General features: G+C 37.0%; 1 protein-coding gene across 2 annotated transcripts; it reads right to left on the bottom strand.

Annotated features, from left to right (window-relative positions):
- Positions 1–940: 940 nt before the first annotated feature.
- On the bottom strand, positions 941–25,401 carry LOC132160177 (interferon-induced very large GTPase 1-like). 2 transcript variants are annotated; one of them, XM_059569919.1, is made up of 7 exons: positions 15,121–15,215; positions 14,693–14,733; positions 10,244–10,343; positions 9,816–9,856; positions 7,582–7,681; positions 7,154–7,194; positions 941–6,212 (listed from the first exon to the last, which is right to left on the bottom strand). In XM_059569919.1, the coding sequence occupies exons 1-7, from the start codon at positions 15,164–15,166 to the stop codon at positions 1,422–1,424; spliced, it is 5,160 nt and encodes a 1,719-aa protein (XP_059425902.1). In that variant the 5' UTR covers positions 15,167–15,215; the 3' UTR covers positions 941–1,421. The 2 variants fall into 2 exon arrangements, with proteins under 2 accessions (XP_059425902.1, XP_059425903.1); XM_059569920.1 differs by lacking the exons at positions 10,244–10,343; positions 15,121–15,215 and adding an exon at positions 25,315–25,401 and having other exon boundaries at positions 9,816–9,826.
- Positions 25,402–26,004: the final 603 nt, after the last annotated feature.

The raw sequence follows: 26,004 nt of genomic DNA, 5'->3' as shown, positions 1-26,004 counted from the left end.
ATGCAAAGCTGAATATAAGGAGTTTTTCACTTCCGGCCTTCATGTACAATTATATATCTCTTATAAATTATTAAATACATAATGAATAGTAGTTATTAGGATTTATGTGATTTGGAATTGGTAAAATGTGCTTTGAAAATATATATATAATCAGAATATCAACTTGCATAATAATTATGCATGATATCATATTTTAATTGTCCTTAGTAACTCGCTATGGTATAATTTGCAGAGAAGCTAAGCTGTTCTATTGCAGGTTGATTTGCTTATGATCACAGAATAGAAAATAAACTAATTTCTGGTTACTGTAACTGTGAGTATTTTCTTTAATGATGTCCATAAATTATAGTGCATATACAGAATGTGTTTCATTGAGAATTAATTGGTTGTTATAAGATGCAGAACCTGATTTTTACCAAGAGTGACATGTTCCTGGATCAAAATGTTTGTTGACCCTGGAACAACATTGTGATTAACCAATCTGATTTAAAGTTTATCAGTTTATCAGTTTTGTGAAGTTCAGGCTTACAATCAGTGTTTGGTGCTTGTATATCAGTGTCATTCATCTATCATTTCCTCTGATTTTATGGATTACTAATGGTTAAGTTTAGGTTTAGGTTTAGGGATATGGTCAAGACTACATTTTTGGATTAAAATTATGTTCCAGGGACAACAAAATATGTTGACCTAGGCATTATGAGATATCATTTATGTCAGGAGGACCATTTACCTTATTTACCATGGCCCTTGAGTTATTCATGTGACATGTATCTGCAAGCATTTCAACATCCTGAAATGCTTGCAGCTGCTATCCGTAGTCATAGTAAGATCACTTGAATATATCAAGTTACATTGAATTTGAATATGTACTGTAGGTTTCAGTCCACTAAACTGCGTGATGAAAATGGATGTGATATGAATATTAAACAGAACAATCGAATTGAAGTAACATACATTTATTCAGAACTTAACTGTGTCACATGCAGGGTTGGGAGTAACACATAATTTATTTTATCTCAGTAACACATGCATTATCATATTACTGTAATCAGATTACATTTATTGAGTAAAACACTAATTGGAAAATACTTGTTTATCATGGTAACATCTGTAAGGAATTGCATGGAGATACATTGCACTGTGATACAGTTTATGCATTCATATGAAGATTAAATCTGCAACTGAGTTCTGACATCCTACAAAGAAAAAAAAAATGGCCTCTTACATAGTCAACATGAGTATGATATGTTTCAATGTTTTTGCGTTTGAAATGGGCAAGGCAAAGGAGACTAAAGCAATGCTCTAATTCTGAAGTTTAAGGGATTTCAGAAGTCAAGTCAGGAACAAAATCATTTCAATCTGTGTTCTCTATATCACATATGATAGGTCTAGACCTAAACAAAATTACTTTACTTGTTAAATTAGTTGTATTTATTTTTCAAACTCTCTATAGCATCATTTTTTGAGAATTGTTTCCATTCAGGTGGGATCTCACCACTACCATCAAATGTCTTATCGTAGTATTTTTCAAGATCTGTCTTGAAGTTGCACACAAACCACTTCCAGTAGGGCAGTTCGGAGAGATCAGGGGTGATGCTCCACTCAGCGTATTTTCCTCCTGCTGTTCTGTATTCATTGTATGGGACTGTTTCATCACTGGGACAAAAAAATCGATCACTGCTTGCCACTGATGTTGTGCAGATCCAAACAGACAAGTTTTTTGTATCCTTGAATATGGCCCCATTTACTCCTCTCACTCCATGGAAAACAGCACTGTGATCTTCATCATGGTTTTCTATGGTATTGGTGCAGATGGCTCCACAGAATGGACACTGATCCCAACAGCACTGACATAAGTCATCAATCAAAAGCTGATCTGGCCTGATATTGGCGTCCAGTTTTTCTGGAAAATTATTTCTGTTGAATCTACTGCTGATGTCTTTCATTATAGCAGGAAGTTCTTTCTTTATTACATCTTCTAGCAATTTAAAATCATCAACATCATCATGTGCGACTCCACTGAGATCTTTTTCAGAGAAGATCAGCTCATCTGAGAGATGCTGTGTGAATCTCTTCAACCACAAACCAGCATCTGCTCTGTTCTCTTGAACATGTTCAGTAGATGCATGTGCTTCTTCTATGATCTTCTGCTGCAGGAGTTTAATGTTCTTGTTCTTCTTGGGTAAAACACGTTCATTGAACTTATCAGTGATGAAGTCACTGACTTCTTCTCTGATGAAACCACTGAAATGATCTCTGGGAGTTTTGATGTAGTTCATGTATTTTTTAAAATTCTCCTCTTCTGCCAGTTTTGTAAGGATGTGTTTCTCAAGATTTGACCTGTTTCCATTCAGTGATGGACAGTCTGTTCTCATATCATTTGCTAACTCTCTGGCGGTCTTCTTGTATACACTCTGTTCAATGGGTTCTTTGAGTTTTTGACAAATTATCTCACCAAAAATGGCAGCTGATTTTGCCCCATGACAGTATTTCAGAAAAATACTAAAATACTCTGCTCTCTTTTTCTTAACATATATTTCAGGATCATTGGCCTCTTTGAACATTTTGTGTTGCTCAGCGATCATCTCATTTGCTCTCTTACAGATGGAAAGAACCAAGTCCATGAAGAATTCATTCTTGAACACATATTTCACTGGTCCTTCCTCATGTTCAAGTACTCTTGCTTTGATGTAATCTATGAGTTGTTGAATGTAGCTAATGTTGTAGCCCATCTTTGAAATGTTAAATGACTGAATCATTTTGTCTGTCTGCAGAACAACATCATTGACTAATGATCTTATTTGGGCTTCATCCTCCTTAGAGAGACTGCAACCCAGCAGATTTTTAACTACTCTGAAGGCTTCTGAGAAAAATTCGCTTGATTTCTTTAACTGTACATAATCTGAATAACTCTGCACAAATAAAATATCCCTGCTGTCCTTCCGGTGGTCTGCATTAATACTTTCATAGATGTCACCTAGGATCTCTCTCATATCTCTCATTATGTCAATGTCTCTGATTGTTGGAGTGTCTCTGCTGATTAACTTCATCCACTGGTCCCAAAACAAACCAAACTCTTTCTTTAGTGTTTCTTCATCATTTGCTTTGTCTTTGCGTTTTAAGGCGAGTTCTTTGCTCTTTTCAAAGAGAGTGTTTTCATGATGTGTCCTCTGAGCCTCAATCTCTTTCTTCAGGTCTCGCTGTTTAAGAATTTCATTTAATTTCCTCTTTGTTTCTCTTACAATGCTTTCCTGTAGCTCTTTGATTTTAATGTCGAATGATGTTTTCCACTGAATCAGTATATTTGCATCTGCGTCTTTCTCAAAGAATTCTGCCACAGATTTTTTCACTTCTTCACTTGTCTTCTTCAACTCTTTGTGAAGATCAGTTTCTTGAACCTCGTGAATTGCTTCATTTTCTATTTGGTTGTGTAGTTTGTTCTCAGTTTCCAGCATGGAGCTGCGAAGCCTCCAGGACCACTTGCTGTATTGTGTCTCCAGTTTCCTGTAGGCTGAAATCTCCAGAGAATTTCTAAAGCTGAAGACGAATCGTTCATTCAGTAAAGCCTCCCAGAGATCATTAATACGAACTTTGAAGTCTTTCAGTCTCGTTCCTTCTGATTTTGAGGCATGAGACATGATAGTTTTCTTCAGGTCTTGAATGTTCTCACAGTATTTTGGGTTTGGTGGAGCCATGGGTGGACTGCCCTCCCAGAGCTGAGCAAAATACTTCACATCTTTCTGAACATCAAATCTAATGACATCACTGAAACGTTCAACATCACAGACTTCCTCTTTAGCAGCGAGTTTAGTCATCTCATCCAGTGTCTCCTGCAGTCGTCTCCTTCCCTCCATGTTTTTGTCTCCAGCTGTTATGTCTGAGACATTCTGATGCACAAAAACACAGCTGGGATTCAGTCTGACCTTCTTCATCCTCAGGAAGGCCTGAACAACAATCTGAAGAATGTCCTGCATCTCAGATGGGTTTTCTCCAAAGATGTTGATCAAGGTCAGATTTCCAAGACCGACAACAAATGTGGCCAGTTCATTGTCATGGTGTCTTGTGGTTCTTCCGGCCAGTTCTAGAGCACGGAGACCCTCAGTATCGACAACCAGAATGTAGTCAATGTTTGAATCTGTTTTCATTTTGTCTGACCCACTGTTCATCTGTTTTTTCATCTCGTCTGACACTCTGACCAGCTGCATGAAAGCTCCTCTGGTGCACCTGCCAGCACTGACAGCAAACTCAAGTCCAAACATGGCATTCAGCATGGTGGATTTCCCAGAGCTCTGGATCCCTAAAACTGACAGCACAAATACTCTCTGGTCTCCCAGTTTCTGGATGAGTTGATCAAGAACAGCAGAGATCCAGATCACAGGAACATGAGCAGCATCTCCATCCATCAACTCCATTGGAAATCCAGAGGTCATCATTTCTGCTGCAAGACTCGCGAGAGAAGAGATGTCTTTCAGGTCTTTCTTGTTCTCCCCCACAGATGAACATGATTCATAGATCTGACCAATCTCCCTCATGATGTGCTCCAAACCAAAGGTTGCATTTTGAAGTTCTTCAGATATTTTCTCAAGCTTGGTTTGTTCAGCTTTGAGTTGTTCAGATTTATCATGTTTCTCCTTCAGTTGTAATACTGTTGACCACTTTTCATTATACTTGTGATGTAGTGCAGAAAGATCACCTGATGTATATTCATCCAGGATGATTCTGAGCCATTTGGGGAAAAAAATCTTATTTGCAGCATCTGTGTCAATTTCTTCTATAAAGACCTTCATAAACTCACTAATGTCTGATTCCTGCTGCTGTTGACGGAGTTTCTTAATTTCTGTTTGTTTTCTACTGGTGTCCATTTCTATATCATCTCCTTGAGGGCGATGTAGTTCTTTGTTCTTCTGACTCCACTGATGCCACAGTTTGCCCTGATGGGGCAGAAATGATTCTTTGATTTCTGTCAGATCTTTCTTCTCCAGTAAATCAATCATGTGCTGTGCTGCTTCTTTTCCTCTCTTGCAGTCATCCTCATCATTTTCTGCATCTACTCCGATATCTGGGTGTTTGGACACATCTTCAAGTCTGAAAGTGTGAGATGAATCTGAGAGACAAGCATTTATAGCTCTTCTGAGTTCTTCAGATACATCTGACTGATTTCTGTCTTTCAGACCAATATTGTATTTTCCTTTCTGTGTTTTAATGAGAGTTGAAGCATTCTCAGTAAGAAGAAAAATAAGAGGCTTTGAGTTCTTGTAGAGTTCTTGAACTTTTATCATTCTTCTGTCATTCTTTTTAAGTCGTGGTAGCAGAACAACATTGACTGCGGCCATTTCAGTGAAGATCTGCAGCTGTTTCTCATGGTCTCCTGCATCTCCATGTAGATTACAGAATGCAGTGCAGTCAGTGAATTTATCATCATTTGTTCCAGAAGGGCAGAACCAGGCGATCTCCACCACTCCATCCATCAGGACTCTGGTTCTGCTGCTGCCTGGACAGTTCCTGTGGAAGAATGTGTTGTGTTTCTCATTGATCAGACTGTTCATCAGCTGAGACTTGGATGAAGACACAGAGCCAAACCTGAAGAAAAACACCATTGGAGTCTCTGCCTTGTAGATAGGCTGGGTTTGACTGATGATTTCATTGTTGGTGTTTCTGATCTTCCAGCTCTTGTGAATTTGTCTGAATGTCCAGAGAGGAAACTCAATCCGTTGTGTGAATGGATCAGGAACAAGCAGAGGCAGAGCGTACTGACACTGGGACAGTTTAGTGACCATCAGCTGCTTCAGGAAACCATCAGCACAGTGAAACACAGCCATCTGAACATCCATCGAGTGAATTTTCCCAGATTGACTTGTTTCTTCATTAGACAAAAACATTTCTTCGAAAATGTCACATTCAGATGAGGCACCATGTCTTTCTTGTATCAGATCTTGTTCATTGGGATCTCTAACAGTAATGTATCTTGCTCTGTAGTCCATCATCAGTAGTTTTTGTATGAACGTTTGAATCAACTCCTCTTCAGCACAAGACTCATTGGACTGTAATGAATGTTTACTTATCTGAAGAAAATCTGCAGCTTTCAGTTTATGATCCTTGTTGCCTTTAAGATGAAGTCTGTCAAATAGTATTTTTAAGCCTGTAATCATTTCTTTTTCGGTTTCTGTTTGATCTGGTTTCTTTGTTTCTGTTCTAAGCTCTTCTGCAGGTGCCTGTGAAAGAAAATACTAGTATGTTAATTTATCTGCAGCCTCTGTCTAATTTATTATTATTATTACTACTCAGTTTCAACAAGTGAAACATTTAATGATATCCTGAAAACCAAACCTTTCAGGCAGAAAGGATGTGTAGCTCATTTTAAGATTGATAGGTTGTATTATTTTTTCATTTCTTCACATTTTGGTTTTAGACAGTATAAGTACAACAGTTGCCTCCCGGGCTCAATTTAATATTATCTTTTTTTTTGTCTTGGAGTCTAAAACAGTGGTCTTATACAAATTATTTTCCATCTGAAAAAAGCTGACAAGGGATGATGCATTTTAGAGGCATATTTTGCATTATTTGTATCCTTATATCAGAAACAGTTAAATTGTTTTAGACATTATATCTGTAATAAACCCACAGCAACACTGTGGGTAAGTGTGACTGAACCTGCAAAAAATGTGAAGACACATTATGATTTTGTTTCTTATTTCCACACATAGACTGCCACATGAGATTTCTGGGGAAAAGTCATTTGTGGAACATAGGAAAGGCTTTCTTTCTTTATTTATTTATTTAAGCCACCAAACTTTATGAATTAAAAGAAGCAGCCATATAGTCTGCCAATATAAGAAACCAATATTTTTTTTGATAACTATTATTATCAGTAGTTCTAAAGTACTGAACCTTTTTAAAGTCAATAAATTGAGAAAGATGCATTTTGAATCAAGACAACATAGTAATGTAATGACATCTGCCAGCAGGGTCTAATTGGACTTCTTGGCTTCTCTGTAATAAGCAGATTAGCTGAATTATTAACTCTAAATTCTTTATAACTTTCTCTTGTCAGCTGTTGACCATGACAGCACCCCTTCCCCCAACCCTCCCCATTTTAACCATTAAAACAGTTTAAGTAAACACTAGTCACATAATAAATGTGCACATAACTTACCATGTGTGTTTCTCTTGCGTCTTTATTGATTGAAGGTTCACCTTAAGAAATATAAAAATAATAATAAATTACATGATTTTTAAACCACTTAGATTTCTTATTCTATATTATAGTAGTGTCATTTTTCAGACATTTCTAACGGATATATCATTAAGGCCTATTTCTATCCACAAATATATATATGGCAGCTAAAATCAGCTGAAATCCTAGTAGAACCTAATAGAAGGATTTCATGTCCAGATTGTCCTGACCGAGAATTTTCAAATAACACAATGGTCAGACTGGGAAATGTGTGATCTCAAATAAACACCAAAGAACAGCCCTTAAATGAATGTATCAAAATGTCAGAACGTATCAAAACATAAGTACAAATCTGATCATTTATTTATTCTTAAACGAGTAGTGCAGTGATTATTGTGTTTTCCTACCCATGTCACTGCATGATGAGTCAGATGATACAGTTGCCTTGATCATTTCTGCACTGACATCAGGTTTGACGTTGTTCTCATCTACCGGCTTTCCTTTATCCTATAAAGATCAACAGAATGTCCATTTCTTGTAATCATGATTTAAGTTCTTGCAAGTATGCAAGAGTGTGTACACTCAGTGGCTACTTTATTTGGTAAACCATTTTTCGCCCTCAGAACCGACTGAATTCTGTGTGAATTCTGAATTCTTGCTCGTGACAGGTTTTGGGAAAATTTTAATTTATCAACTGTTATCGATCATCAACGTGAAACTTGGGCATTCCTGTGTTTACAGTGGAAGTTAGAGGTGGCTGAGCAGGCACATAACCCACGTCATAACCAAACGTTATGTGATTGGCTTACAGGTAACCAATGATTTTAAACTACAGACAAGCAGCCCCCACAAGAAGGAAAACGCTTGTCAGTCAGTTATGACCTTCCAGACTCTGTCTACGAAGCAAAGCTAAGTAGCAGAGTTTGGTATTACCAGGCTAACACACCAGATTTTAGTCTGATATTCAAAGCAATACTTTTTTAACTCTTCTACTAGTTAAAAGATGAGGAGATGAAAAGAAGAAAGCAGATGAAATTATGGTAAAATAATTACATAGATTTTTATTGAATAATCTTGCGGAGGGTATGGCATGGTAATGTACATGACATTGTTACGGTGTTTGGTCTTGGTGGAATAGATCTGCTACACTGCTGCTGCTGCTACTTTGACAGAGCATGTACCGAGATTTGCTACTGCCAATACATCCACAACATGCTGCTGTGAGCATGTCAGAAATACTGCTGCTGCACATATAACACATATGAATAACCCCCATTTAGCATACATTAATAACCTCGTAGCAGATCTATACAGGTGGAGCTGGGGGAGGTGGAGGGTTTCTGAAGCAAGCTGCAAACTGCTATGGCAAACAAATGCCAGGTATTGAGTATTGAGCTTTAAGCTCATTGGCTACCGATACAGGAGAGAACCAATCAGCTGCCATGTGACAATGATGTCACCAGGTCAGATTGAACTAGACGTATCAGACTGTGCCATCTAGACTTTCATGCCAGAACTCTGTATTTGAATTTCATCCTATCTTCATTTTACCAGCATAGATTCTACATCGGTTACTTAACCAAGCATATACGTAGATACATATTTACATAAATAAATACACAGTAACAGTAAAAAATGTATAACATTAAACGTATATGAATGTTGAATATATTAAGAAATTAGTAGGCCTATATAATGAGAGATTCTATAATGGAAGGAAACAACACAAATGAAAAGGGAAAAGTGTGTAATAATTTAACACTGCATCCTGATGTCAAACTGGCTAGTATGAGCATAATGTCATCCATAAATACTGACAGTTCGTCTATTCACACACGTATAAACCCAGTGCTACTTACATATATACACATGACTATTTGCAAATGCAGATTGCACAGTCAATTCACAGATCCACTGAATACAGAAACATTTAATAACGTGTAAGCATACTTACGTATCTGCCAACTGCTTTTCATTTTGTTTTATCATATTTTGTGAATGTAAGTTTGGATATGCATTTGCAAATCTTATTTTGTGAATATGAATTAGCTTAATATTACAGTTTACACTGCATTTGTTTTTTTTTCTGACTGTAAACTGGTGTCTATAATGTTTCTGAATAAAAGAAGTCAGACTATATTCGAAAGGATTGATTTGACTCATCCTGTATCATCCCAGAGCTGCTGAGAAACAGAGGAGCGACACTCATACAGGCTTCCATCCACCTTTTTCCTGAGTAACCAATGAGCGCCCCATGGCCACCAAACATTATGAATTAAAAGCAGCCACATAGTCTGCCAATATAAGAAACTGTTATTTTTGTTGTTGTTGTTGTTTTTGATAACTATTATTATCAGTAGTTCTAAAGTACTGAACCTTTTTAAAGTCAATAAATTGAGAAAGATGCATTTTGAATCAAGACAACATAGTAATGTAATGACATCTGCCAGCAGGGTCTAATTGGACTTCTTGGCTTCTCTGTAATAAGCAGATTAGCTGAATTATTAACTCTAAATTCTTTATAACTTTCTCTTGTCAGCTGTTGACCATGACAGCACCCCTTCCCCCAACCCTCCCCATTTTAACCAATAAAACAGTTTAAGTAAACACTAGTCACATAATAAATGTGCACATAACTTACCATGTGTGTTTCTCTTGCGTCTTTATTGATTGAAGGTTCACCTTAAGAAATATAAAAATAATAATAAATTACATGATTTTTAAACCACTTAGATTTCTTATTCTATATAATAGTAGTGTCATTTTTCAGACATTTCTAACGGATATATCATTAAGGCCTATTTCTATCCACAAATATATATATGGCAGCTAAAATCAGCTGAAATCCTAGTAGAACCTAATAGAAGGATTTCATGTCCAGATTGTCCTGACCGAGAATTTTCAAATAACACAATGGTCAGACTGGGAAATGTGTGATCTCAAATAAACACCAAAGAACTGCCCTTACATGAATGTATCAACATGTCAGAACGTATCAAAACATAAGTACAAATCTGATCATTTATTTATTCTTAAACGAGTAGTGCAGTGATTATTGTGTTTTCCTACCCATGTCACTGCATGATGAGTCAGATGATACAGTTGCCTTGATCATTTCTGCACTGACATCAGGTTTGACGTTGTTCTCATCTACCGGCTTTCCTTTATCCTATAAAGATAAACAGAATGTCCATTTCTTGTAATCATGATTTAAGTTCTTGCAAGTATGCAAGAGTGTGTACACTCAGTGCAGAGCCGGCCCTAGACCTTTGGGGGCCCTAAGCAAAATTCGGTTGGAGGCCCCTTTGACCGTTTTAAGTAAGGCCTAAAGAAAAGCAATGACTACCTTATAACTATAGTGAAAAGTGAAAGTGAAAGTGACGTGACATTCAGCCAAGTATGGTGACCCATACTCAGAATTCGTGCTCTGCATTTAACCCATCCGAAGTGCACACACACAGAGCAGTGAACACACACACACACTGTGAACACACACCCGGAGCAGTGGGCAGCCATTTATGCTGCGGCGCCCGGGGAGCAGTTGGGGGTTCTATGCCTTGCTCAAGGGCACCTAAGTCATGGTATTGAAGGTGGAGAGAGCACTGTACATGCACTCCCCCCACCCACAATTCCTGCCGGCCTGAGACTCGAACTTACAACCTTTCGATTGTGAGTCCGACTCTCTAACCATTAGGCCACGACTTCCCATACTGTATACTGTACATATTATACCTACTATGTTATTTTACATTTTTTTAGTCTATTAAATTATGTTTAAATTATTCTATGTATGCTGTATGTTAATTATCTTTTTTACGCTGCTGGTCCTGAGTAAGTATTTTGTTCTTATGTGGCAACATGTACAGAATGACAATAAAAGAGTTCTTGAGTTGAGTTCCATGTTTGATGTCTAAAAGGAAAATTATGATACCACTGAGCTGAATGGCAGTGCAGTTCAACGAACACACACTTGCTGAATAAGAAGACTGATAAAGTGGTTTTCACTGACCTTCAAAGAAACATTTTTAATTGACACCAGAGTTTAAGAGGCACAAACAACAGCCTATATATAATTTAAATGAAATCGAGCCAATAGAATAACATTTAAATAAAATATTATATATAATAATAAATAGAACATTTAAATGTTTGAATTTTTCAAATAAACAAAATTAACAATAACATCTAAAACACCACAAACAAGATTAATAGTAACAATAATAAGAATTAGGTAATATTTCAATAGAACTATTAAAATCCATATTTGTGCAGAATGATGTGCTCAAAGCAACATGGAGTCACAGTGTGCAGCGCTGCGCTGCTCAAGTGGGCATTTAAAAGTTCACGGCACAAAGCGAGGAAATTTCGAGCGCACAAATCCTAATGTATATCTGTCCAACAGTTTATTGATCATTTGTTTCTTCACAGTTTTAAATTCCAGTTATTGTGCGTTTGATGCCGATTCATAGTCCTTGCGATGTGTGTGATCTAACAGGCAGACGGTAGCGAGTCGTTTAAAAACAGCAACAAACATAAAATACAAATACACAAAATAAAGTCATTTTATGCAAATCCACAGCCTTTTATCTAGAGATCAAGCATTATAATGTAAATATATCATATGATATATTGGAGAGAGTTTTACCGTGCACGAGACGCGCCCTTTTTGAATAACGTTTATGAATGGAGAATGATTGATGAGGAAAAAGGAGTTTCCGTAAACTTTATTTTAATGATGTAAATAGTAGGCCTGTCGTGATAGTCGATAAATCAATTAATCGCACTATTAAAAAAATGAGCTCGATAATTTTTTCGGCCGCGATAATTTCTTTTTTCAATTTTTATTTAAGAAATGTAACATGTCACGATGTGTGGTCAGTCTGGAGCGCAGCCTGTGGACAGCCCGTGGCAGACACACCCTTTCCGATGGCAAAGTTGTCCCGGGAATAAAGAGATAACGACTTCACTTGTCTCCATTGAATCCAATGGGGTCGCTGTGTCCATTTCTATTACTGTATATGGTGTCAACGCGCCCAGTGAGTTCACACACACACACACACACACACACTTTTTTTCCAAAGCGCTCGGGCAGTTGCGCTCAGGGGCGGAAGGCCATCTGGATGAGTGAGTCGATCGCGCGGCCGTGGCCGATATGTTTTGTTTGCATGAGTGTTTTGCCCTCCCTCCCTGTTAAGTTTGGTCTACTCCATTGCGTATCTTGAAACACACCCCCTTTAATGTCGTCTATTTTACAGAGAGAGAGAGAGACAGATTTATCCGGTACAGCGAATTTCTCTGAGCAGCAGGCCACTGTATACGTTCACTTAAAACATAACCGACTGTGTTTATGAGAATACTTGCAGAAACAATTATTTTTAGAGTGACTCTAGGGGGCCTTCTGCTGGCTACGGGGCCCTTTGCAATTGCAATGGTCGCTTAGTGGCTTGGCCGGCTCTGACTCAGTGGCTACTTTATTTGGTAAACCATTTTTCACCCTCAGAACCGACTGAATTCTGTGTGAATTCTGAATTCTTGCTCGTGACAGGTTTTGGGAAAATTTTAATTTATCAACTGTTATCGATCATCAACGTGAAACTTGGGCATTCCTGTTTTTACAGTGGAAGTTAGAGGTGGCTGAGCAGGCACATAACCCACGTCATAACCAAACGTTATGTGATTGGCTTACAGGTAACCAATGATTTTAAACTTCAGACAAGCAGCCCCCACAAGAAAGAAAACGCTTGTGAGTCAGTTATGACCTTCCAGACTCTGTCTACGAAGCAAAGCTAAGTAGCAGAGTTTGGTATTACCAGGCTAACACACCAGATTTTAGTCTGATATTCAAAGCAATACTTTTTTAACTCTTCTACTAGTTAAAAGATGAGGAGATGAAAAGCAGAAAGCAGATGAAATTATGGTAAAATAATTACATAGATTATTATTGAATAATCTTGCGGAGGGTATGGCATGGTAATGTACATGACATTGTTACGGTGTTTGGTCTTGGTGGAATAGATCTGCTACACTGCTGCTGCTGCTACTTTGACAGAGCATGTACCGAGATTTGCTACTGCCAATACATCCACAACATGCTGCTGTGAGCATGTCAGAAATACTGCTGCTGCACATATAACACATATGAATAACCCCCATTTAGCATACATTAATAACCTCGTAGCAGATCTATACAGGTGGAGCTGGGGGAGGTGGAGGGTTTCTGAAGCAAGCTGCAAACTGCTATGGCAAACAAATGCCAGGTATTGAGTATTGAGCTTTAAGCTCATTGGCTACCGACACAGGAGAGAACCAATCAGCTGCCATGTGACAATGATGTCACCAGGTCAGATTGAACTAGACGTATCAGACTGTGCCATCTAGACTTTCATGCCAGAACTCTGTATTTGAATTTCATCCTATCTTCATTTTACCAGCATAGATTCTACATCGGTTACTTAACCAAGCATATACGTAGATACATATTTACATAAATAAATACACAGTAACAGTAAAAAATGTATAACATTAAACGTATATGAATGTTGAATATATTAAGAAATTAGTAGGCCTATATAATAAGAGATTCTATAATGGAAGGAAACAACACAAATGAAAAGGGAAAAGTGTGTAATAATTTAACACTGCATCCTGATGTCAAACTGGCTAGTATGAGCATAATGTCATCCATAAATATTGACAGTTTGTCTATTCACACACGTATAAACCCAGTGCTACTTACATATATACACATGACTATTTGCAAATGCAGATTGCACAGTCAATTCACAGATCCACTGAATACAGAAACATTTAATAACGTGTAAGCATACTTACGTATCTGCCAACTGCTTTTCATTTTGTTTTATCATATTTTGTGAATGTAAGTTTGGATATGCATTTGCAAATCTTATTTTGTGAATATGAATTAGCTTAATATTACAGTTTACACTGCATTTGTTTTTTTTTCTGACTGTAAACTGGTGTCTATAATGTTTCTGAATAAAAGAAGTCAGACTATATTCGAAAGGATTGATTTGACTCATCCTGTATCATCCCAGAGCTGCTGAGAAACAGAGGAGCGACACTCATACAGGCTTCCATCCACCTTTTTCCTGAGTAACCAATGAGCGCCCCATGGCCACCAAACATTATGAATTAAAAGCAGCCACATAGTCTGCCAATATAAGAAACTGTTATTTTTGTTGTTGTTGTTGTTTTTGATAACTATTATTATCAGTAGTTCTAAAGTACTGAACCTTTTTAAAGTCAATAAATTGAGAAAGATGCATTTTGAATCAAGACAACATAGTAATGTAATGACATCTGCCAGCAGGGTCTAATTGGACTTCTTGGCTTCTCTGTAATAAGCAGATTAGCTGAATTATTAACTCTTAATTCTTTATAACTTTCTCTTGTCAGCTGTTGACCATGACAGCACCCCTTCCCCCAACCCTCCCCATTTTAACCATTAAAACAGTTTAAGTAAACACTAGTCACATAATAAATGTGCACATAACTTACCATGTGTGTTTCTCTTGCGTCTTTATTGATTGAAGGTTCACCTTAAGAAATATAAAAATAATAATAAATTACATGATTTTGAAACCACTTAGATTTCTTATTCTATATTATAGTAGTGTCATTTTTCAGACATTTCTAACGGATATATCATTAAGGCCTATTTCTATCCACAAATATATATATGGCAGCTAAAATCAGCTGAAATCCTAGTAGAACCTAATAGAAGGATTTCATGTCCAGATTGTCCTGACCGAGAATTTTCAAATAACACAATGGTCAGACTGGGAAATGTGTGATCTCAAATAAACACCAAAGAACTGCCCTTAAATGAATGTATCAAAATGTCAGAACGTATCAAAACATAAGTACAAATCTGATCATTTATTTATTCTTAAACGAGTAGTGCAGTGATTATTGTGTTTTCCTACCCATGTCACTGCATGATGAGTCAGATGATACAGTTGCCTTGATCATTTCTGCACTGACATCAGGTTTGACGTTTTTCTCATCTACCGGCTTTCCTTTATCCTATAAAGATCAACAGAATGTCCATTTCTTGTAATCATGATTTAAGTTCTTGCAAGTATGCAAGAGTGTGTACACTCAGTGGCTACTTTATTTGGTAAACCATTTTTCGCCCTCAGAACAGACTGAATTCTGTGTGAATTCTGAATTCTTGCTCGTGACAGGTTTTGGGAAAATTTTAATTTATCAACTGTTATCGATCATCAGTGTTGGGGAGTAACTAGTTACATGTAACGGCGCTACGTAATTTAATTACAAAATTATTGTAACTGTAATTAGTTACAGTTACTACGAAAAAATGAGTAATTAAATTACAGTTACTTATGAATTTTTTTACGATTACAAAGGGGATTACATTTGAATATTTACACACATCCACATACAGATTTAACTGATTTCTTTCCCAAATTGCGCTGACTATTCTGAGACATACCGCCCTAATAATTTCCGGGATGCGGAAACACAGTCTGGCTCGAAGAATCCAGTCATAAAAACGGAATGCCTAACGCGGACGGAATATGCCACGTTTTGGATGACTAAATCAAAAGTAGGTCAGTACACTTGAATCAAAACATGACATGGACTAGTGTCTGTGAATATTAAGCCCCAAAAATGCAATATATGACTTGCACATTCTGCGTGTCTGTGGAAATCAGGCGCGGACTGGACACCGGGAGAACCGGGACAATTCCCGGTGGCCTGGCAGCCGATTTTGCTCCACTATTTAATATCATTATTGTATAATTGTCTGCCGAATGTACTAAAGCGATCATTTGCGAATCCGCCATTTAATAATTAAATCTCTAATAAATCATGAATTGTTAGTCATGACTCGCGCGCTCTCCGTGCCTCCGCCAAACGGTTTGGATCAGACTCAGAGTAATCAATGCGAGAGAGAGAGAGAGAGAGAGAGAGAGAGAGAGAGAGAGAGAGAGAGAGAGAGAGAGAGAGAGAGAGAGAGAGAGAGAGAGAGAGAGAGAGAGAGAGAGAGTGTGGACTGTGGAAGCGCACAGCTGGAGCAGAGAAGCAGAACTACTGTTCAGGGTTTCAGGTCAGTTTCATCTGTAAAGATGCTTTTTTGTCTTTGTTTTTTTTAATTTATTTAATCAAGCAGCAGGACGTTGCTCATAAGTCATCACTCAAAATAGCCTACTATATAAAGGACATCATTATTATCAGTTGTATTGTTACAGTAGGAATTTATCTGAAAAAAATTAAGATTTTTTTAAAGGTTTAGGGGGAGCTACGACAGACAAACACAACCCTTACGAAAATTAACATTTTAATATTTAACTATAAATCCAGAGAAAATGGTTACTATTGTTTAAATGTGGTAACCAAAAATGTAAAATTATTTTACAATTGTATTTATTTAAAAACAAATACAAATCCATTTGCAAAAAAACAAAACAAGATTATTTTACTTTTATATAGGCTAATAAAAGCAAGGTTAATTTTTGTAAGGGAAAAACATGACTCGTGTACAGTATTAGGATTTTTCTATAAAGATATTGTAGTATTGTAGAGTATTGTATTGTAAAGTATAGTTTTGTTCAATCTTGAGTATTAAAGTCATGAGAGAGATGGATAACAGGGCAAAATAAAGAGACTGAAGAGAAAAAAGGAAGTGAAGGTGCAGTTCAGGAGAGAACTTATAATTATTTTGCATGTCCCCAAATTAAAGATTTAAATCTTTTTTTATGTCAGGTCCATACAAAAAATAGTTTTGTCCATGAATTTTTTTGTATGAGTTTGAATTTTCCAGTCTGATTTTTTTTCCCAGTCCGCCCCTCCTGTAAATTAATGGCAAAGACATGGTTTCATTTACTACACATAGGCCTACTGAAGCTCGCAGTGTTTTCAACCTCTGCCGCCTCAATATAGGAGTACACGAGCACATAAACATAATTTCTAGAACTGCTCTGTGTCACTTCATGTGCATTTTACTTATTTTGAGAAAACTATCATCATATACAAAAAGACAGCAGTTTAAAAAAACACCAATGTTTCAGGAGTTTATTACACAGAATACGTCACATGCTTATTAGATAACTGTATTTAAGTTGATGCATATGCTTTTATTTATTATTCTTTAATTTTCACAAATTTAGAAAAGTAATCAAAAAGTACTCAAAAGTAATTAGTTACATTACTTTAATAAAGTAATTGAAAAAGTTACACTACTATTACATTTTAAACAGGGTAACTTGTAATCTGTAACCTATTACATTTCCAAAGTAACCTTCCCAACACTGTCGATCATCATCGTGAAACTAGGGTGGCCAAAGTCCGGCAAGGCGATAACTGATGGTTTTGTTTTCGCAGGATTGTTTTGAGGATTTTGCAATGTATTATGGATAATTGTTGTTCTGTCACCCTCTTGCATAAGTGTAGCACTATTAGATACGTACGTGGGTAATAAATAGCCAAGATTGAGTTAATGAACTTTTTCTGATATATTTTAGAACAGAACCAAACAAGCAAACAGTTTGAAATGTAACATTGCATTTCAAATATGTTTGTGATATGTTTGATAAACTGTAGTTACAAAAAGGTCTATGTGATGAGTTGTATTGAGCAGCTGCACTGATTGATTGATTTGATGTTGTGGACTTATTAAATCCTAATTAAAAGGGGTGGCGTTTCTAAAATGGCATTATTCAAACATTTTTGTCATCATTAATTACATTTTTCATGTACAATTAACTCAATTGTTGTTTGTTGACTCTTAAACTTCTTTTGTAAAATGAACTAAATTATTGTTTGTTGAGATTACTTAAACAAATTTCTTGGAACCCGTTGACATAATATTTTTAATTAAACCCAACATTTCATTTTTTTGAGTGTGGTAAAAAGGTTTTAATGTATTAACACTCAAAAGATATTCTTTGAATTAATGTAATTAAATCATGGAAAGGATTTCAGCGTGATTAAATGGCTTTCTTTCAGCATTAAGCACTTTTTAGGCTAACTTAAATTGCATAGATTGGATCAACTTAAAGGGTTAGTTCACCCAATAATCAAAGTTATGAAATTAATAACTAACCCTCATGTTGTTCCAAACCCGTGAGACCTCCGTTTATCTTTGGAACACAGTTTAAGATATTTTAGATTTAGTCCGAGAGCTCCCAGTCCCTCCATTTAAACTGTCCATGTCCAGAAAGGTAAGAAAAACATCATCAAATTAGTCCATGTGACATCAGAGGGTCAGGTAGAATTTTTTGAAGCATCGAAAATACATTTTGGTCCAAAAATAGCAAAAACTACGACTTTATTCATCATTGTCTTCAGTGTCTGTTGTGAGAGAGTTCAAAACACTGCAGTTTGTGATATCCGGTTCACGAACGAATCATTCGATATAACCGGATCTTTTTGAACCAGTTCACCAAATCGAACTGAATCATTTGAAACGGTTCTCATCTCCAATAAGCATTAATCCACAAATGACTTAAGCTGTTAACATTTTTATTCTGGATGACACTCCCTCTGAGTTCAAACAAACCAATATCCTGGAGTAATTCATTTACTCAAACAGTACACTGACTGAACTGCTGTGAAGAGAGAACTGAATATAAACACCGAGCCGAGCCAGATAAGGAACAAAACATTGACTTGTTCACGAGTCAAGAACCGGTTGCATCGGTTTTCGGATCACCAGTACTTCTTTCAGACAGTTCGATTCTGTCACAGTGTCTGGTTTGTGTTCCCTGGGTAACCACAAGATGTCCTCCTTCCCCACGGTGTCTGTCACTTCCTGAACCACATTCCCCACGATCTCTGTCTCCTCATTGCACTCAGCTGTCACTGGTCATTAATCATTGCACTCAGTCTATTCCCCATTAGCATTGTCATTTCCCTGTGTATTTATACCCTGTCTGTTTTAGTATGTGTCACGAAGTCCTTGTATTGATCACGCCACTTCCGAGTCCTGTTCATGCCTGTGTGTTTTGTTTCTGTTGAGTTTTGATTGCCACCTTGGTTTTGACCCCTGCCTGGACTGGATTTGATGTAACGGTTTTCCCTTATTAAAGAAACATTAACTGCTATTGGATCTACCTGTCCTCTGTTCTTGTGTGTGGATTGTGACAGATTCAATAAACCAGTTGAAGAAAACGGTTCACCGGTTCTTTTGCGCTCTACGTAATGGCGTCATTGGCGATGATTGCCCTTGATTCAAGCCTTCGGTTTACCAGCGCTCATGAAATTAGCACAGAATCAGTTCAGAATCACTCACCCAAAGAATCAGTTCGGTTCAGACGCTCTGTGTGTCGGTCTGCTTCACAATTAATGACATAATTTAGATTTTTGGGTGAACTAACCCTTTAAGTAAATGAGTTGGTCCAACACATTGCAAATTAGTTGGGCTGACACTATTAAATTAAGCTGTGCCCAACCATAGTAAATAAGTTGAATCAACCTTAATAAATTAAGTTTACCCAAGTACATTAAACTGGAATAACAGAATTGCATAATTATGAAATAAAACAACTTAATCATGTGGAAATCCTTTCCAGGATTTTTAATGTTCATTTAAAGAGTCATTTTTTTGAGTGTAAATATGCAGTAAAACCGTATCAACCAGGTTCCAGAAATAATGACTGAGGGTGCTTCTGAAATTAATGAGGGTGCTCTATCTTAATGCTCATTTTCACATATTTTGTACCTTCTATTGCTATGGTTATGACTATGTCAATAACTGCTACTCCCAGAGTATATCCCGCATAAATATGCAGCAGTGGTGGCTCGGGGGAGGCACAGCTCAATTTGAGGTGAAAATGGAAAAAAGGTTCTAAAACCTTATAAATGCATTTCTGAAAAAAAGTAATTTTGTGATCGAAAACAATTATTGTTTCACGTGCGTTTCCCAAAAATGCACTTAACACAGTCACACAAACCTACCTAACATTGTTCGGGAGGCAGACACACTCTTGCAGTTTAAATCTATGTTAAAGACCCATCTCTTTAACCTGGTTTACACATAACATACTAATATGCTTTTAATATCCAAATCCGTTAAAGGATTTTTAGGCTGCATTAATTAGGTAAACCGGAACCGAAAACACTTCCCATAACACCCGATGTACTTGCTACATCATTAGAAGAATGGCATCTACGCTAATATTTGTCTGTTTCTCTCTTATTCCGAGGTCACCGTAGCCACCAGATCCAATCTGTATCCAGATCAGAGGGTCACTGCAGTCACCTGGATCCAGTACGTATCCAGACCAGATGCTGGATCAGCACCTAGAAAGGACCTCTACATCCCTTAAAGACAGCGGAGACCAGGACAACTAGAGCCCCAGATACAGATCCCCTGTAAAGACCTTGTCTCAGAGGAGCACCAGGACAAGACCACAGGAAACAGATGATTCTTCTGCACAATCTGACTTTGCTGCAGCCTGGAATTGAACTACTGGTTTCAACTGGTCAGAGGAGAACTGGCCCCCCAACTGAGCCTGGTTTCTCCCAAGGTTTTTTTCTCCATTCTGTCACCGATGGAGTTTCGGTTCCTTGCCGCTGTCGCCTCTGGCTTGCTTAGTTGGGGACACTTCATCTACAGCGATATCGTTGACTTGATTGCAAATTAATGCACAGACACTATTTAAACTGAACAGAGATGACATAACTGAATTCAATGATGAACTGCCTTTAACTGTCATTTTGCATTATTGACACTGTTTTCCTAATGAATGTTGTTCAGTTGCTTTGACGCAATGTCTTTTGTTTAAAGCGCTATATAAATAAAGGTGACTTGACTTGACTTGAAATAATTTAGTTTAGGCTATGCTTAGTGCCTAGACATGCCAACAAATGCTTATTGTTAGAAGACAACAAAACAATCCTTAGACATAGACATAGACCATTTCTGACCTCAATCACACAGGTTCCCTCAGAATCAATTGACCTGCCAATCTCCTGCGGCTGCTTCTCTTTCTCTTTGCTAAAATATCTTCGAATATCCATGTCATCTGCTCAATGACGTGAAGGATACAAAGGTAATAGCATTAACAGGGACCCTATGACATTTAGTTTTCAGGGACAACAACATTCTATGGGGATTGATATTGTTTTAGAATATTATATTATAGAGATAGGTTATATTATTGGCAAAGAATAAAGAGTTGTGATTAGCTTGCTAAGTTGACCATTTCTTGTATTTTGCTTGTGCATTCACGCTAGACTGTTACAGTTTTCCATAGCAAACCAAAATATTCCCTTTCCTTTACCTCAAGAAAACGTAGCTAAAGGTAAGCAGGTAATTAAACATAACCAGCTACTCTCTGTCGCACAGTAGAGAAATTACTGTATGGACAGGAGGAGAAGCTCGCAGGCAATCTTTTACTGTCTATGAGGCAATTGGGGGGACGTGGAGGCATGAAGTCAAGGGAGAAGCCCATAGAGAGTCCATAAAAGCAATGGGACAAAATTGTTCAACAACGTCTGCAAGATTCGGTGGGTGATTCAGATTTCTCTTGGCACAACTATTAGAAGATTTACAAGTGTCAGACAGGTTGCTCACGTGACATCTACGTCATCAAGCTCAGTTTGAGTCTGCGCAGAACACTCGAACTCCAGGAAGTGTGTGCTTCTAATTGACTTCCTGGGGGTCGAGCATACTGCAGAGACTCAAACTGAGCTTGATGACGTAGATGTCACGTGAGCAACCTGTCTGACAACAGTAATTTCTCTACTGTGCGACAGAGAGTCGCTGGTTATGACACAATCGTTAGCCTATTTTTTACAAAAACTGCTTCTACGGGACCATAACGTAAGATACAAGGTAATGGAGCCTTTTATACATTTTCGTGTTTCTTTAGAAATAATTATTGGACAAATGGAGTCTTTAAACGCCTCACATGTAAAGTTATACGCTGTCAAAGTGACGCCAAAATGAATGGGAGTCAGTGGAATGCTAACAGCAGGTGGGGGTCCACTAGCCAATGGCGGTGCCCAGGGGTGCTTCAAAAAAATATGAAACCATGCCCCCCCTGCTGAAAAGTTGCTAAATTTCGCTAGATGACGTCATACACTGATTAGCATATGCATGAAGTAAGTGCGTACTGCATTTTAAGGCAGCCAAATTCTCAATAAAACTGTTTTTTAATGTTTCTGTTGTCAGAAAACGGAATGAATATTATAATGACTGAAACGCGGTCCATTAAGACTACATAACCAACTCTCAAAGATATCAATCTGCACTAAAATCCTACTCACGACATTGACTAATGAAATCAAATACTCATACGACAATGGCTGTGCTGATTTCGACTATATTTTACGGTGGCCGAGAAAGCTCAACACGCTGCAACTTAAGAAAACACATGCAAACTGAAAAAACACCAGCAAATGAAGAATATGTTTAATAAACATAAAATGCTCCAAATGCTTTTCTAAATTAACTTAATAAAAAAAAAAAATGAAACAAAATATAATCACTTTGCTATTACATACAAAACTGAACTTTTTTAATAGCTGATCCAATAAGTATAAGCTGTTTAGGGACTGTTCACCTGTTCAAATCAGACACCCATTTTTTCAGACATAGTGAAGATTTGATCAGAATTAGTGTAGAGACCCAAGTCTGGAAGATTTTGATGCTAGAGAGAGTGTGGCCAGCTGGATAAGCCAAAGGCCAAAGATCACGAAGGACAAACTACAGGAGTTGGCCATCCGAGGGGCATGTGACTGCAGTGGAGGATAGTCCATAAGACATTGAGCCATGATATGTTCAGTTTGAAGCCCTTAAAACCCTTAATTTAGATTTTATTTCTATTTCATATATCTTAAGATGTTTTGAGTTTAAGTTTGCACCAAAACTTTTTCAGTAAGTTACCTTTCTTGTAGAATTGTGCTTCAAATAAAGAACATTATGTTGACCAGATTGTTAGTTAATCATTTAGGCTACAAGTCAATATTGTTTAGGACAGCGATTTAAAAAAAGTGGACTTGTAAGAAAAAAGTTAGGTGCACTAGTGTAACAAGTGCAAAAAATTAGCCTAGAGCCCTGTTTTTTTATTCTACTTCATGAGACCTTTCAGATGACATATGGCACATGAGTATCTGAATTGTGTGACATTTTTTATAAATATTAGAGTACATGGCAAAATTATTATTATTATTATTTCTCAGCAAATAACTTGGCACTATTTTGGAGTTGATCAACATGCTAAATGCATTGTAATGCTCAGACTCGAAGCTTTCAAATGATATCTATTTTTCCTTGGTTTTAATTAAGCAGCTTGAAAAATATGATTAGTAATATTGATGCAATGGGGGGGTTCACGGTGGTATGGTGGTAGCAGTAGAAAACTTCTGTTGTCTTGACCCTAGTACAAGCTCTCATTTTAATCCTGAAAGTCTTAAATGCTTATGTCTTATAACATCACCTGTGTAGCTAATTACTGATTGTCTGATGAGTGCATATTCGCTGAACCAAAAGAGGTTTCAATAAGTGCCACCTGCTGGCGATAGCTGTAAATGTAAGCACAATAAAAGCTGTTGATTACTAAGATGATTGTTTTCTAAAGACAGATATTGATTTCAATGGTTTGTATCTTAAACCTTACCTCTATTGTAACTATTTCCCCCACACAGATGTTAATGCTTGATGCTAACTTAAGTCTTATACTTTCACTAAAACATTTGAAACAGATACACTTTAACTTACCTTATTTATGTCCTGAGATATTGAATATCAAATAAGACGGATATAAATAATTTCTCTTGAGCACAAAATTTTTTCTTACATTTTTATCAGTTATTTCTCAGCAGGAGAATGTCCAAATATATATATATATATATATATATATATATATATATATATATATATATATATTACTGAAAGTCAGAGTTGAGCTGTAAGTAGTTACTAGTAATTTAGTTATTTTAATAATATTACTTTTGCAGTAACTAGTAGTGTAACTAATTACTAATTATATTTCAGTAATAATTTTACAGTTACCATCCATAAAACAGATTTGTTGCTTTACTTCTAACCCTTTAAGAGTGACCACTATTAAAGCTAAAATATCCACTAATGTGTTTATTTTTTCATAAAACTGAAACTTAAATATATTATTTCTATAGGCTATACAAAAAAAGAAAAGAGAAAAAGACAAAAAAAAAAAGACAGAAGTGGTTTGACCCAAGTCCTCAGCAGCCAATGACATTGACCCGTTCAAACTGATTTTTAACGTGTACTTCACGTGTATTTAACGCGTATTTAACACGTGAAATACACGTTAAATACGCGCTGATTTTTCACGCGTAAACAACACGTATTTAACGCGTTAAATACGTGTTGTTTACGCGTGAAATACACGTATTTAACGTGTTGTTGACGCGTTAAAATTCACGTGTATTTGACCCTCTTGGCCTTCCATAGACGCGCCTGTTTTTTCCAGGCGCGTCCGCACCGCATCGAGTTAAAAACATTTCAACTTTTCAGAATACCGCGAGCGCGCCGCGGGTCATGTGACAAGAACTAACCAATCAGCTTCATCCTTTCCCATAACAGCGTTGAAAGCTCAGCCAAGATGAAGGAACAGGTGAACATAGCTGTATATGGATATTTGAAATAAATTTAGTAGCAGAGCTACTGCAAGCGATTTTTAGAGCTGCAAATCCATTTATCCTTTGCTGAAATTTCCGCGTTTTCATGGAGAGAGCACGTCATGGTTGCTTAGCAAAGGCAGACGCCTCAGGGGCGCAACTGCCCGAGCGCTTTGGAAAGAAGGAGAAAGCGGCGCGACTAGCGTTTTCCACGCGTTTTTAGGCGCGATATGTGAACGGCCCCTAAAGCGGTCAGTCTTTGTCTAGTGAGTGTATACACGATGTATTATGGAGATGTTGATTATAAATGCCCCTTCTCAAAAAAAACAAAAAACCGCTACTTGTTCATGTATCCATATATGCGAGTGTCACCCCTCTCTACCAGTCCCACTGGATGCCTATATGGCAATTGTCTGCCCGAAGTCTGTCAATATGAACTAAACAGAGCACAAAGCGTCTAACATATATATATATATATATATATAATATCAACTAATTATAAATGAAAATAACAGAGATAATATTAAGTGCAAATAAAGTCCTACCTGAGTATTGATGTTTCTCTCTGTGTGTGTCTTCAGCTCTCTTTCAGAGGTATAAGTATCAAATTAAGGTTTTCTGCTGGCATTTATATAACCACAAAAGCTACAGGCACATGCGGGGGTGGAGGGCAGTTGGCTCTAGAGACTCAAGTCCCCGCCCTTTTTTCAAAATGATGCAAAAGTGCCCCTCTCAGACAAATAGCAATGATATTGTGCCCAATAAAACAACATTTGAACTATAATTAACATGACAATGTGCACAAAACTGTAATTAATCGCTAAAAGTCAGAAATGTCCTGTTTATTTGTACATATCTGTAAATCTGAGGCATTGTGATTGTGTGTGCTTTGCTTTGCTTTACTGACTGATATTCACAGTCTGTTCAGAAACTTTCAGTGAGTGCCTTTGGGTCGCATTCATAAATTAGTTGAAAATTAGATGGACAGATGAACTTACATTTGTCGAGCGATCTGGATCTACGGTTTGTTTAATTTTATAAATCAAACTACATTGTAGAGAAAATAGATGCTAATGACTACAAAACCTTGAAAGCCATTGCACTGTAAGAAGTCGCAATAATGGTAATCAGTATTCAATTCACTTATATGTATGTATGGTACACCATTTAATTTCATGAAACTATCATAGTTAATGTAACCAAAGTGCCATTTACAGGTCTGTTAGGACTTTATT

This window comes from Carassius carassius, chromosome 16 (assembly GCF_963082965.1).
Source record: "Carassius carassius chromosome 16, fCarCar2.1, whole genome shotgun sequence".
NCBI classification, from domain to species: Eukaryota; Metazoa; Chordata; class Actinopteri; order Cypriniformes; family Cyprinidae; genus Carassius; species Carassius carassius.
The sequence above is the reverse complement of the archived record's forward strand: the minus strand, read 5'-3'. Positions and strand labels throughout refer to the sequence as shown.